Source organism: Lutra lutra, chromosome 9 (assembly GCF_902655055.1).
Source record: "Lutra lutra chromosome 9, mLutLut1.2, whole genome shotgun sequence".
Classification (NCBI taxonomy): Eukaryota; Metazoa; Chordata; class Mammalia; order Carnivora; family Mustelidae; genus Lutra; species Lutra lutra.
The window spans coordinates 129,465,207-129,480,071 of NC_062286.1; the positions used below are offsets into that span (position 1 = coordinate 129,465,207).

Here is a 14,865-nt window from a genome sequence, read left to right on the forward strand (position 1 = left end):
TGGAGATCTGCCCCAGGCCTGAGGCCGAAATGGTCTTAAGCTGAGGAAGGAAAGGTTCTGATGGCTTCTTTGGTTTAGGGTACAACAGTAGGAAAAGAGGCCTAGAAAGGCCCAGAGGAGGGGGAGGGAGAAACGGAATTTGGCCCCATCTCAACCTTTGACCTCCAACTCCAACACAATCAAACAAAAACAACAAAAACAAAGGGTCAAATTCAACCCTTTGGTTCATGCGCACGCGCTCTATCGCGCTCTCTCTCTCTCTCTCTCTCTCTCATTCTCTCCCCTCCCCACCACCCCATGTTGTTGCTCCCATGTGGACAGGGTGGGCTGCCCCAGATGAAGAGGAAAGATCTGGAAGGGACATCTCTCCTGGTGCTCAGCCTGAGCTGGGCTGGGACTCACACCTTCCTTTCCGGTCCCACCCCTGCCTCCAGCAGAAAATCATCCTACGGTATTTTAAGATCCCAGGATTGCTGTTTTCATTGAAAGCTTCTCCATATTGACTTTTTAGATGGTGTCCGTGTATTATCTCTTTTTTAAATAAACAATAACACGATAAGGAAAACAATGGAAGAAGAGCCTACCAAATTGTTCAGCAGCCAATTACACGGACACGGGAGGTCCTCCTAGTTCCCTGCACTATGAGCCTGGGACCCTGGGGGTCCCTAGGATGGCCACGGCAAGGCTCACACTAGCCACTCTTCTTCAGATCAAACACAGACATGTCTTCTCAAAGAGAGGAGTATTCCGAACCAGTAGAAAACCAGAATTTCACGGGCCAGTGTGAAAACAGAGGGAAAGGGGGCACAAAAAGACAACAGTGATGGAAATTTTTTTTAATTTTAAAGTTTTATTTATTTATTGGAGGAGGGGCACAGGGAGAGAGAGTCTTGAGCAGATTCAGAGCCCAACACAGGGCTCGATCTCACGACCCTGAGATCACAACCTGAGCAGAATTTAAGAGTCAGACACCCAACCGAATGCATCACCCAGGTGCCCTGGAAGGTTTTTTTTTATGTTGTAACTTGCCTTTTTCTGTTAGAGTTGGGAATTATAAAAAACATTTTTGCAATATTCAAGGTGAGCACTAATATTCTTTCTTGTTATAAAAGTCCTACCTACTTAGAAATTTCTGTCCAAATTTTGAATGCATATGTCCTTTAACGCAGTACGACACACGAGGTTCATTACTTCCCTCCCCCATTCTCTCCTTCCTTGCTAATAGAATCTCAATTTTTAAACCCAGGTGGGCCCCTCCCTCAGCCTCAAGGATGAAGCACGTTTCATCTAAGAAGTCACATTTTCCCCTTCCGGTTTGCAGACATTTGCTTTTCCAGCCAATGAGAGGACGAGGGAAACGTGGGGAGGGGTCAGCTTCCAGGGAAGATGGTCTCTGTCATTAAAAGGAGAGACCATTTGAGGTGAAGGTCTTTTCACCTTTACCCTTTCCACAGACCTTCCTGCCGTGATGTCCAGGGCTGCAGCAACCGTCCCACACCCGTGAGGGGACCGTCTTGAGGACAAAAGCCAGCATGCTGGGGTTGGTGGGGAAGGAAGGAAGGAGTCTTCTCATTAGCGCTGTGGATGCCTCTCTCCACACTCCGATGTGAGAAAATTAAATTGTCTTTATTGACTAAGCCACTGTTTGGTGGGTTTTCTAATACTCAAAGCTCAACAAATTCCTTACAGACAGACTTGGAAATTATATTCATTCTTTCAGTCACTCAACAAACACTGATTGAGGGCCTTTTCTGAGGGGGTCAGGCTCTATTGGAGAAACTAGAATTCTACCACAAAGAATTTCCCCAGATGTGCCTGCAAAAGAAGGCCAACCTTTATATGTACAGGGATTCATGTTTACCAAGAGAAGACTAATTAAATTAGCTATTCTCATGGTGTCCCATTACAAAATAATGTGATAACATAAATTACTCCAGGATATAGAATGTGATCCATTTTGTATGCATTTTTAAAATTTATTTTATCTTTTATATTCTGAGAACCTGAAGGCAACCCTTCCCTATAGCAAAGCTACCTGAAGAGGACAAACTGCTTGTCTTGGAGCCAAGGGCCGGCTCTTGAGAAGGAGAAGGAAATCTAAGGTGGACCATCCGAGAAACTATAGTAAACTAGTTTCCCACCCCAGTTCCATCCCCAACTCACATTCTCTATTAAAAGATCAGCAGGCCCAAAAAGAGCCCTGATGGTCCCACTCCTGAGGCTTGAGAGAGAGAAATCTATGGCAAATCAGCTGAGACTGACTCCCACCCACCTCTGCCCTCACCACTGGGGCAGCACCCACAGTGTTGCCTTAAGTCCCGTAATCCTGCAGCCGTGCTCAGACTCCCTGGCTCTCTCTCCTCATCCTGGCCCTCCAACAGCACAGGCAAGAAGGTCAGTACAGTCTTTATTGGGGAAAAGCAGTACCGCACACCACTGCCCAAACCCACGACTCTGATTCCCGTGCTCAGGGCCACAGCAGGAACAGAAGCAGAGCAGAGAGGGCAACGAGAGCCCTCAGGAGGGTCACAGCCCTAGGACATCACCCTCTCCTGGCAGCCAGGACAAGCCCCCCTGTCATCACCAAAGCAGCTCAGGACAAATCACGACAGCTAAGGCACCAGGATCCCTGCAGAAAGAAGCAGCAGCAGGTCACACTTGTGTCCTCCTGGCTCCGGCTCCCCCCACCCTAGAGAAGTTGGGCATGCATGGCTCCCCAAAGCCTTGGATGGCACCATTTCCCAGACAATCCAGTCCAAACTGGCAGTGAAGATGACTCACTCAGATGTCAACCTTGTATCTCCTAGCACCAAAACAGCTCACTCTCGCCCCATCCCGACCCGGGTCCCCAAGTGTGTCACACACATTCCACCTTTATGCCTTTGCTCACCACCACACCGCCCGTCCGGCATGTTCTCTGTGCTTTCCTCCCTTTGCCGCATCCTGCCTAGTCTTTAGGGCCCAGATCCAATCCTACTTTGGCAGAAAGACCTTCCCAAGGAGCCACACCCACTCAGAGCCTAGAAGCCCATGCGGTCTATATGAAGGTTTCCCATCTGGGCATTGGATCTCTCTCCCGCCAGACTCTCCAGGGCAAGAACTTAGTCTTGATCCTCTGAAGGCTCCTACCCAGGAGCTAAGCCAGTGCTGTCCACACACAGCAGTCAAGTGCACTCTTATCAATGAGGCTGGCCGTGACTCACCTCTGGCAGAACCAGGGTTGAGGGTCCAGTTGGGGTTTGTGGCCAGTTCCGCTGGCAGAACGGGCGGGACACAGAAGCGGCCGCAGCCTGACTTGCAGCACTTTTCCCCGGTCTGGCAGTTCTCATCCATCATGCAGGTGACAATGCACAAACCCACCAGAAGGTGTGGACACTCACCACCCCGCCCTGCGGGGGCAACTGAAACAGGTAGAGAGACAGGAGTGTCAGCGCCACTGACTCTGGACGCAACTGAGACTCGGAGGCTCCAGACGAATCCATCCCTGACTGTAGCCAGATCTTAACCAAAGTTCTGCCTGGGAAACCTGGAAGTTAGAGCCTCTGAGAATCAGTGGGGCCGTAAGAGAGCATCTGGACCAGCAGTTTTCAAATGGTCTCCCACAGAGTTCCCCGGAGGTCCCTGGGTTCGATACCTCTGTGGGTGGGGCTGCGTGGAGTGCCACAGAGCTTCCCACCCCCTCCCCCCATGGCGGGGCCTCTCAGTGTCCCTTCCTCCAGGAGGCCTCCCTCTGCCACCCCAGACAAGGTTTGGTACCCTGCTTTGTGCTCCTCTCATCAGAATTCATTCCAGCTCTGATCTGTCTACCTTCCCTGATGATAAGGAGAAGAATCTATCTTCAGAAACTTGAACACTACCTGGGAATCTACACGTTGTCTAAAAACAACATCTGAGCCAGTGATTCTGAAGTGGAGTTCTACAGCGCCTGGTACGAAAGGAGCATATCGAAAATATGGATTCGTTTAAAAATACATATGTTGAAACAAAGAAATCAGATCAGAAATGCTCTTATCTATTGTGAATATGTTGCTAAGAATCTGGTCAGAAAACCATGACCTTGGGCAACTCCCTCACCTTACAGATGAAGAAACTGGCTCAGGACAAGTCTGCTTCCCTGAGGTTACAGAGCCGGTCAGCGGCAGAACCAAGACCAGAAGCCACACCACCTATCTTCCAGGCTTAGGACTTTTCCTTCTAACTCACTGCCTTCCCCTAGTTCTTTCGACACCAGTGCGGGCCCCTGGGCCCCAGGAGAGGTGGGGTGGCTTTGGGCTGGGTCTAGGAGGACAGGAGGGATGAGAACTCTGACTCCTCCCAGGAAGGGAAAGACCAGAAGGCCACAGATGGCTCCCTCCCCAACCCACCCTGAAACTCACGAATCCCTTCCCCAAGAGGCCAACATACCTCCCTGAATGTCTCCACGGCAAGAGTGGCCACAGCCGGTACTGCAGCACTTATGCCCCTGGGGACAGGACTCGTCCCTGTCACACAGCTCCTCACATGGAAGGGGGTCAGCAGGACATTCACCACCAGACTCTGCCACAGAATCAAAGCATGGGACCCAGAGGTGTTCAGACCCAGTGTTCCCAGATATTTTCACTGTGACTCTTGAGTTTTATTATATTATATATATTTCATTGTGCATGTTAATCCATATGCTTGCTTAAAATATGTATTTATGTGCATATATGTATGTACTTTGCAGTCTTTCTAGTTCTTTTTTTTTTTTTTTAATGCTGGTCATCGACTACTAAAGTGTTCTCAAGACTCACAATCTGGAAAACACTATGGAGATCTAACCCAGTGTGGCAAACAGACTTACGGCCAGCCCCACATTCACTGTTCCTCCCTCCTTCCCGTGGTAGACACCTATGGTGGTGGCCCCCAGGGAGCCACACCTCCCATATGGTCTCTGGGCTGGACTGTGTGTCTTGCTTTGACGAACAGGACACCAGCAAGCGTGATGCAAGCAGAGGCTTGATAAGCACTTGTGTGTTGGCGTTTGTCCCCTTAAAACACCCCCCGCCTTGGAAACCAGCCGCTATGCCATGAAGAAGCTTGAGCTCAACTCCAGAATGATGAGATGCCCCAGAGAGAGAGAGCTGGATGAAGAGACGCATCCCGCCCAGTCCAGCCACCGTCAAGTTGCCCGCTGGGCTCCCAGCTGCACGCAGCTGCATGAGTGACCTAGCTTCGCTGTGTGGGCAGAAGAACGACCCAGGTGAGCCAACCCAAACAGCCAAGGGAAAGAGGCAACTGTTGTCATTTTGAGCCACTAAGTTTGGGAAGTATTTGTTATGCAGCCGTGGACAACTGAAGCACTTGCTAATGAAACCACAGTTGTGTTTGGAGAGGCAGGGAGCCCAGCCAGCTGCAAAGCCTTGCTTCCCCAAGTTACCTTGTAACTAGAAGTGGCCACAAACTAGGACAGAAGCTGGAAAAACTTTGGCATTCTTGACCCTGCTACTGCACCTTTCAAACTGCGCCCTGACTTCTCTTTCTTCCAGTGCAAAGACAGAGCTAACCCAGAGAGGTAGAACCATCTTCTTCAACTACGAGGCAACGAGCATGACGAAGCCAAGGAAGGCAAAGGAGAAGGAAAAAAAAATAAATAGGGGCGCCTGGGTGGCTCAGTGGGTTAAGCCGCTGCCTTCGGCTCAGGTCATGATCTCAGGGTCCTGGGATCGAGTCCCACATCGGGCTCTCTGCTCAGCAGGGAACCTGCTTCCCTTCCTCTCTCTCTGCCTGCCTCTCTGCCTGCTTGTGATCTCTGTCTGTCAAATAAATAAATAAAATCTTTTAAATAAATAAATAAATAAATAAATAAATAAATAATCTCATCCTCGTCGGTATCGTGGAGCCACCATCCCAGCCCTGGTCCCCACTTCAGGACTTCTTGTTATGTGAGGAAAAAGGAACCCCTATTTTGTTAATTTTCTGTTGCATACAGCCAGACACATCCACGATGTGCCCCTTCACCACCCCTCTGAAGATAGCGACACTCAGAGAAGAGAAGAGGTTTGCCCAGAATGACAGAGTGAGTCAGTGGCAAAGCAGGACAAAACTCAGCCTCTTGGTTTGCAAGCAAGCACTCTTTCTACTACACCATCCTTTAAACACGCAGGCCCTGGGCCAGGTCCCCCGGAGCAGGCACACCCTAGGAACCCACATCCAAACCAAACTGCCTCGCCATGACTCATTCATCTCAGTGTTTATTTCAGCTTCTTTAAGTGGAGAAAAGAAGCGACAGGCTATTAAAAGCATTATGGAAAACCGAAGCAGGACTGGCCCAGTGCCTCTGAGTTGGGACATGTAAGTACAATTGCCTATGGCTGGCTCTGGGAAGTCTGCCATGATGGAAAAAAGCCAGTGTTGGCCTCCCAGGAGGCTATGTGCAGCTGACAGTCAGGGTCTAATAACCCGGCATCACAGGATTTTCCTGAACAGTCCCTATTTCAAAGAATCTCTGCCATTGTCAGAACACATCGAATCTGATTTTTTATCCAGAACACATGGTCACGCTAATTGCCAGATGCACCTCTCCACACCTCCCCACCTGCTTGACAAACACTAAAATCTATTTAACAAAGAACGAAGCCTTTCATCCCACAGTTGAGAAGGCTGGGCATAAAAAAATATATATATCTCTGGTGGGAAAAACCTAGCAATATAACTTCTTGTGGAGCTATACAGAGCAACACCCTTCCCAGATGTCACCATTTTGCTGAGCTTGGCCCTGAAGTGACTAATGCCAGGAGTGCTCTGCCCCTCCTCATCCCCAGGACAAGGCATGGAGAAACCTCTACTCTCTTCCAGGCTAGTCTTCCTTGAGGTCCCTGGAGTTTTGTCAAATAGTGGACACAGTGAAGGGACTCTTGGGGAACAGGCTGAAGCCCTGAGGGTCAGAGCACATGCCCTTTGACCAGTACACACCACGGCCACCACTGCATCCCCCATGAATTCCTGCCAAATAATTCCCTACTCTCAGCTCAAACACTGGAACTGATGGCCTCCAAGCCAGACTATGCCATCCTTACAATTTTTAAGATTTCTTTATCTATTTATTTTAAAGAGAGAAGGAGAGAGAGCACACGTGGGAGAGGCAGAGGAGAAAAGAGAGAGAGAATCTCAAGCAGACTCTGCCCTGAGCACAGAGCCTGATGCAGGGGTCCATCTCACAACCCTGAGACCACGACCTAAGCCAAAATCAAGAGTCAGCTGCTTAACCAACTGAGCCACTTGGGCACCCCATTCTTACACTTTACACTCAACTGAAATCTGGATGTCTAGAAGTTCTATCCATCAGTCCTTGTCCTATGCCCAGAAACCTTGTGAAAACATGGCTAGCACCATCATCCCAGACAGGACCCTCTGCCTCTCACTGTCTCAGGTTTCCCAAACTAGGTAAGCTCAGTTCCTCATACCACATGGCTTCCAGGCACCTCATAGTTATCGAACCAGGAATCTAACCAGGATGAGAAAGAGGAATGAGAGTCAGAATGGGAATGGTCATCCCCACCCTTCAAATATGCCCCTATCCCAAGACCCAAGCTATCACACACAAAAAAAGTGGAATAAAAACCTGACACCCAGGAAATACTCAGACATAGGCTTTCCTGTTGCCCCAGCTCTAACCTTCCACTATATTTGAGGGAAGGACAGTGGTGCTGATAGAAAAGTGAAATCTCAAAACTTCTTAAGCCAAGAAGGGCCCTCTGAGCCATCATACCTCCTCCTGCAAACAGACAGCCAGACAGCCAGACAGCCAGACATCCGGAAAAGGAACAGGACTAGCCTGTGGTCAATGGTGGCAGAACTGGGTCCCAAATTCCCAGCTCTGACACCGGGACCAATGATGTGGTCCTTTAAGCCACATCATTGTGATTCCCTACACTCCACGAGTATTACTCAAGAACAAGAGCTGGGACTCACTCACCGGGAGACTGGGTGGCTCCCTGCTCAACAGGGAATCTGCTTCTCCCTCTCCCTCTGCCCCTCCAGTGCTCCTTCTCTCTCTCTCTATCTCTATCTCTCTCTCTCTCTCTCTCTCTGATAAATAAATAAATCTTTACTTTTAAGTCTCCTAATAAAGAAATCTTTTTAAAAAGTTTTTTTAAATAAAGTAAAATGAAAACCAGACTGGGCCTCACTTCCCTGCCTTTACAAGCCCCGCAAAGGCTTCCCCGTGCGTTTAGAACAAAGCCTTAGACAGAAGCCCTGGAGACTAACCCGAAATCTGGAACTCTCCCTAAGTGGAGCCACCTTCCTTCTCTTTCCCTTTCCTCCAACCCCACTGACCTCCTTTCACTTCCTTGAAACAGTAAGCTCTTCCCTACTCCCAACCTCGGCTGGTGCAGCTCCTGCTCATCCTCCAGGTTGAAAGGACACCTCCTAGCCTCTGCCTTTGGCTCAGGTCATGATCTCGGGGTGCTGGGATCGAGCCCCACATTGGGCTCTCTGCTCATTGGGGAGCATGCTTCCTTTCCTCTCTCTCTGCCTGCCTCTCTGCCTACTTGTGATCTCTGTCTGTCAAGAATAAATAGAATCTTTAAAAAAAAAGAAAGAAAGAAAGAAAGGACACCTCCTCTCCAGCTTGCTTTGATGTCCCTTTGCAGCCCTCATCACAGTTGGTGCCCAGTATTTTTAACCACAGCGGCCTTGCTCACCACGGGACACATATGCCAGCCAGGCAGAGGCTCGATAGGTAGTGAGCGAGGTAGAAAGTGGGGGAGTGGACAGACAAGCCAGACTTGGGATGGTGGGGAGAGAATCCGAACAGAGACGTGCTGGGCATCACAGCACAAGCTGCTAAACGTTATTTGGCAGGTTTTCTAAAGGCTTTTTAAATACATTTCTCGGGACGCCTGGGTGGCTCAGTCATTGAGCCTCTACCTTCAGCTCGGGTCATGATCCCAGGGTCGTGGGATTGAGTCCCACATCGGGCTCCCTGCTCGGCGGGAAGCCTGCTTCTCCCTCTCCTGCTCCCCCTGCTCGTGTTTCCTCTCTTGCTGTCTCTCTGTCATAGAAATACATAGAATCTTTTAAAATAATAAATAAATAAATAACTTCTTCTAAAGTGTATGATATAGACCCCCAGTGTGATGGGTTTAGGAGATGGGGGTTTTGGGAGGTGACGAGGTCATGAGAGGGGAGCCCCCATGAAGGGGACGCTGCCCGCACTGCGCCCGTCCACCATGTGAGCTCCCAGGGAAGACATGGCAGTCTGTGAACCAGGAAGCTGGCTTTCCCCAGATACTGAATATGCTGGCATCTTAACCTTGGACTTCTCAGCCTCTAGAATTTAAGACATAAATGTCTTTTATCTATAAGCCTCCCAGTCCATGGTATCCTGTTCTAGCTACCCAAAGGACATTATCACTCTTTGAGGTAAGTACACTCATCTCCACTTTACAGAGACAAAGGCCAGGACCAGAGAGGCCACACAGCAATCAGAGAAGCCACGGCTCACATCATACTCAGACCAGAGCTGCCTCATGGGGCAGGTGCCAGTGTCTGCCCCAAGCCCTCGGGAGGCCTGACCGTCCCACCGCCTTACCATGCCGACCAGCACTGGCTCTGGTAAAACTCTGGTCATGTCAGAGCTGAGGGAGAGCAGGAACTGTTCAGAGCCCAGGACGGACAGCCTCCTGTGACGCCAAGTGTAGCAACCAGTCCCACTGAGCAGTCCAGCCCAGCCCCGGAGCCCTAGGGAAGTCATTGCCTACTAAGAGTGCAGCCAGTTCTGCCTCCTGCTAGACGAGGACCTGCACTCAGCCAGTAAGTACGCTCTGGGAAATCAGCAGGGAGGTCACCGTTGCAGGCTGCCTGGCTCCAAGGGAGGAGGCAGCCCTGTCTGGCCTGGGCAGGACTCAGAGCTGCTCACAAAGGGCCTGGCCTGGGTGCCAGCCTGTCCCTCAGCCCCTGTCACTCGGCCATCAGCTTCACACACTGGAAGACTGTGCTGGGCCCTGCAGGCTGGCGGTGAGTGACTGGCCTGACACAGGTTCCCAGGCTCTGGTTCCAAAACTGGGCCAAAAGAGTCCTGGCAAGGAAGACAACCCTCTATTCTCTCTTATGGGCAGGGTGCCCAAGCGAGCTGCCAAAGCCAGACAGAGACAGCCCCACGGGGTCCAGGGAAGGGGCTGCTACCTGGTGAGGTTTGGCTGGGAGGAAAGAGGCGGTCACATGCTGTGGAGTTCCAGGGTCTCCAAGAGGAAGAGGTCCAGGGAGGAGAAAGCAATCCTGGTTCTTGATAAAAGGGGCTGGTTAGCAACTGCACTCCTGAGGAAGCCCAACTTAGCAGGCAACAGGAAGGAAGCCAATGTCTACTGAGGGCTAAACACTTTACATACTTTGAACCTTTACAACAACCTCCAAGGCTTATTCTTTCCATTTGACAGAGAAGGGAAATGTGGCCCAGGGAAGCAGAAGACACTTGACCAGGGACCTGCTGGCTGGTAACTGGGGAGCCTCAGGCTTGAACCCAGCTCTCTGATGACCAAAATATAAGCTTTTCTACTGGAATAGCTGCCACATGCACTCACAGAGAATGGTTCCAGTTTCTTTAGGAAACATAATGGAAGGTGTGATGTAAGACCCCATTTAATGCAGTGAAGAAAAAATAAAACTTAGGCATTAACTTATCAAGAAGTATTTTAAAACTATAAAACACCCTGAAATACACCAAACACATCTGGACAATGGGAAGACATAAAGATTCAACATAAAAATGTCCGTTGTGCCTAAGTTAATTTTTTAAAGATTTTATTAATTTGAGAGAGAAAGAGTGAGAGAGCGAGCAAGAGCAGGGCAAGGGGCAGAGGGAGAGGGAGAAGCAGACTCCCTGATGAGCAGGGATCCCAACATGGGGCTCGATCTCAGGACCCCAAGATCATGACCTGAGCTAAAGGCGACGCTTAACCCACTGAGCCACCCAGGTGCCCCCCTGAAATTAATTTATATATCTAACATCTCTCTAAAAAAAGCAGCCTCCGTATTTTCAGGGAGGGGGGTAGTGCGAAACAATATCATAATAAAATTTATTTGGAAGCACAAACAAGCACAATTAACCATAAAAATCTGGAAACGACAGGGACATGAGAAGGAACAAGCCACGGAGAGACACTATCAATTTCTAATACTTTTTGGAGGCCTCTCAGGAGCCAGGGGAGGAGGCAAGCACAAGAGCAGAAAGTTCCGCAAGCCACAGATCTCCCTGCTGGCAGCCTCCTCTGCCTGCCTGGATCCCATGCCACAGATCATCCTGGCTGGGGTACCTTTTGTCTGTGGTTTGTTTGTTTGTTTTTAAGGTTCTCAGAATTTGGCAGGCAATTATCGTGGCTCAAAGTAAGGAAAAACCAGGAATAGTATGGTGTGGGCTTATTTGAGAAAGGAGACGGCAGGCCAGCGAGCCCAGGAAGGCCCGGGGCAATATTTCTTACCCAGCTTGGGTTTAGTGACTGGGACCACACAGCGCTTGTTACATCCAAACGTGCAGCATTTCTCTGTACCTGGACAAGTCTCATCAGTGACGCACCTTTGGAAGCAGGATTGTTTCCGAACAGCCCTGGGACAATCTCCTTTCCTCCCTGTAGGGAAAAAGGGAGACAGCCACACACAAAAAAAAAGAGAGAGAGAGAGACAGAGAGATAGTAGTGCCCGGTGGCTCCCACAGGTTTAGCAAAAGGGAAAATCAAAGAAAGGAAGGAAGCCCTGAGCTTCTTTAAGACACTCAACCCTGGTGCTAAAACAAAGACAATAACAATGATGAGAGCTCATATTCACTGAGTTCGCCTTGTGCCAGGAACCTCTCATTTGATCCTCATAACAATCCCAAGAGGTACAAACCATTATCCCCATTTTACAGGTGAGGAAATCGTGGCTTAAAAGCTTAACGCTTACAAAGAGTGGCTTATGGCTTATTTGCAGCAAGAAAAGTCTCCTTGGCTTGAGATCAACTCTTGTGATCACTACCTCTAACAGGCTTCCCCTCACAGTTTGGCCCCCCAGCCTTCACGGGGGCCCTGAGTGCAAATAAAAGGCAGAGATCATCAGTGTGTCTTCTTTTCTAACAGAGGACAAAGAACTGGGGGTTGCATGATTAAAGAAGAAACCCCCAAACCGGGGAGAGATGTTGCAGACAAGCTCCATTTCCAGAGCACATCTAGGAGGCAGGAGCCTCTCTGGGTCTTTCTAGCCCAGAGGCAAGGTCAGAGAGCACACCTGGATTGTGCCCCTCCAGCAAACATACCTTCTGGAAGGCCTCCGCGGCAGACACGACCGCAACCGGTGCTGCAGCACTTTTGCCCGGCAGGACACGACTCATCCCCCTGGCACAGCTCTCTGCACGGGTGCTTATCAGGAGGGCATTCTCCTGCTTTCACTGCAAAAGATGCCCCACGAGGTCGAGGTGACCCGCTAAGCCTCAAGAAATGGGGAATGGAAGCCGAGCACTTCAAGGCTCTTCAGCCTCTGCCAACATTCCCATCCAAGATAGCTCTGCCACTGCTGTCCCCTCCCCTCACACAACCCCTGACACTTGCCCACCACTACTGAACATCGGGCCACTTTGCAGGTGTGATCCTGTTCACATTTAAGGAGCTCTAGGCAAAAGCCAGAACCTCTACTAAGCCAGACTGGAAGGCCTACCTCCTAGTCCAGAGAGGGTAAAGAAAGCCAGGAAGACCTATTCCGGCTGTCCTGAGAATCCATGCATCCTGTCCTGTCCTACAGAGATGACCATCTCCACAAATGAGGACTCTCACTCCAGGAAGAGGCAGGGGAGGTCTTCTTCTTGGTCACTCTCTGTTACTGTTGGTCAGGGACCCCAAACAATAGCTCACCATGCTCTCCTGCAGCCACCCAGGATGTCAGGGACCCAAGAGCAAGAAGGACCTTCAGTAGGAAGAGGCAGCTCAGCATGACGATGGCGCCAAGAGTTGAGATGAGCGCTCAGTCCAGGCGGGAGGTGTACACCTTGCCCACGGCACCCACCAAGGGATGGGCAAGACTAGGAGACTGCCCTAAACCCAGCCCCAAAGTCTTCCCTTTCGCAATATTCCCCCAAGGATGTGTTCTCCTGACAAGAAGATAAGTGACTGGTTGCTGGTATGTGGGAAAATTCCTGGCACTCTCAAAGGCACATGTGATGACGGTGATCAAAGTCTGCAATGGAACATATACAACACCCGTGGACAATGAAGAAGAACCTGATGGGTAGTTGGGGGAAATGAGGGATGGCCACTGGATACAGGATCAAAGGGAGACCTAAAGGGCTTTGGAAGGACACAGCTGCAGCCAAAGTGATGGAGGGAAAGACCAGAGATGCAACTTAATAATAACCAAAGCTAATAAAATGCAGTGTGGCTCCTGTTCATCCTAGCAACCTAGAAAACAGAGAATGGAGCAGACTACTTAGAAACCATGAAAAAAAAACCTACAGTAAAGCCATATTTCAGTTTGTTCAGAATGAATACAAATGCACCAACACCTGCATCTTCATCTGTCTAGCCCATACAGGTCATTTTTGGATTGTGTGAAGGCTAGTTCACAGAACCCAAAAGAAGTTGCTATGACTCAAGTAGTCTAGACATCTATACTCCTTTTCTTCATCTCCTCTTCCTCTATTTCGTTTGACTTATCTGTCCTGCTTATGATTTTGGTCAGACATGATATTTAATGGTATCCGCTGGGACTGCTTAGCCCGTAAGATTAAAGAGCAGAGGAAACTCAAGGCTTAAAGTAAAAATCTCCTTAATAGAGCCAAAGAGTTTGGTGCTGAAGAGTTGCCTTATTGTTTTAAGGCTAATATTGGAGCATGGATATATTTAACACTGGTTGACTTACCAACAATTCGATGAACATGTGTTTTATATGTATTGTTTATTTTAGTCCTCACAATAACCTTGCAGAGGTAATAAAACTGGTTCAGAGGGATTGAGAAAGAATACCCAAGGTCATAAAGCTAGTAAGTGGTGGTCACTGGAATTTAATAACAGTAACGACCATAGCATTGCTTGACGGTTTACTTGCCCCACAATTCTAAGTGCTTTATATGAATTAACTCACTTAATCTTCACTGCAACCCTGTGAATTAAGTACTATTATCCCCGCTCTACAGATGGGGAAACTGAGGCACAGAAACATACGTCACACAGTTAAGAGGTGGTAGACCAAAGGCAGGCACCCCAATTCCATAGTCAGTGTTCTTAATCACCATATCATCCTGGATTTGAAGTCAGATCTTTCTACATGAAAAACTCGTACTTTTTACTACCCCATATTGTGACCTGGTAAAAGTAACTTTCTCTACTACCCATAAATCGATCCAGTTCTATTCACGAACATCTCACCTCTAAGCCAGAGCTAAGGGGAGCTCTGAGGAACTCCAGACGCCTCCACTGAGTCCCCTGCCCATCCCAGAATCACCAGTCTGGAGAGAGCAACCCAGCTCCCTAGGGCTTGGGGAGTCCACCCAGCCTTCATTATGATGCTTTCAGATAAAACAGGCAGCCCCTGGGGCCTAGCCCTAGAAGGACCCTGTGGGCCAGACCCCCTTTTGGGGTTGGGTTTTGGGTCCCCGCACTAGACCGACTCTGTGGCTTTCAAAGACTGAACTGTAGGCGCCCCTGTGCTCGCCACCTCCTCCTGCCCCGCACTTCACCAGCCTGCGCCCAGAAGAAAGATCCCCCGGACCAAATACCCACAGTCTGCACCCAAGGCGCGGCCCCGCCCTAGCAAAGCCCCGGCCACCGCGCTCACTGAGCGGTTAGGAGTCTGGGACCCCAGCGAGACGCGGCCTTGCGGTTCCCATGGAAACCCAGCATCTCGCCGCGGCGCGCTTCCGGGTCGGCGCGCGGCGCGTTC

General features: G+C 49.7%; 1 protein-coding gene across 7 annotated transcripts; it reads right to left on the reverse strand.

Moving 5' to 3' along the window:
• Positions 1-1,036: 1,036 nt before the first annotated feature.
• WFDC3 (WAP four-disulfide core domain 3) lies at positions 1,037-14,844 on the reverse strand. Of its 7 annotated transcripts, none has more exons than XM_047745180.1 (7): positions 14,352-14,829; positions 12,843-13,078; positions 12,251-12,382; positions 11,442-11,588; positions 4,405-4,536; positions 3,204-3,389; positions 1,037-2,629 (listed from the first exon to the last, which is right to left on the reverse strand). In XM_047745180.1, exons 2-7 carry the CDS (start codon positions 12,919-12,921, stop codon positions 2,613-2,615), a joined length of 693 nt encoding a protein of 230 aa, XP_047601136.1. In that variant the 5' UTR covers positions 12,922-13,078; positions 14,352-14,829; the 3' UTR covers positions 1,037-2,612. The 7 variants fall into 7 exon arrangements, with proteins under 7 accessions (XP_047601136.1, XP_047601135.1, XP_047601134.1 ...); XM_047745179.1 differs by having other exon boundaries at positions 12,843-13,164; XM_047745178.1 differs by having other exon boundaries at positions 12,843-13,385.
• Positions 14,845-14,865: the final 21 nt, after the last annotated feature.

Excerpts from the sequence above, each read along its gene's own strand:
- WFDC3 (XM_047745180.1), bottom strand. The coding sequence starts at position 12,921 with ATGCTGAGCTGCCTCTTCCTACTGAAGGTCCTTCTTGCTCTTGGGTCC. Across the intron at positions 12,383-12,842 it reads GGTGGCTGCAGGAGAGCATG|TGAAAGCAGGAGAATGCCCT; the intron begins GTGAGCTATTGT and ends CATCTTTTGCAG. Across the intron at positions 3,390-4,404 it reads CCGTGGAGACATTCAGGGAG|GGCGGGGTGGTGAGTGTCCA; the intron begins GTATGTTGGCCT and ends TTGCCCCCGCAG.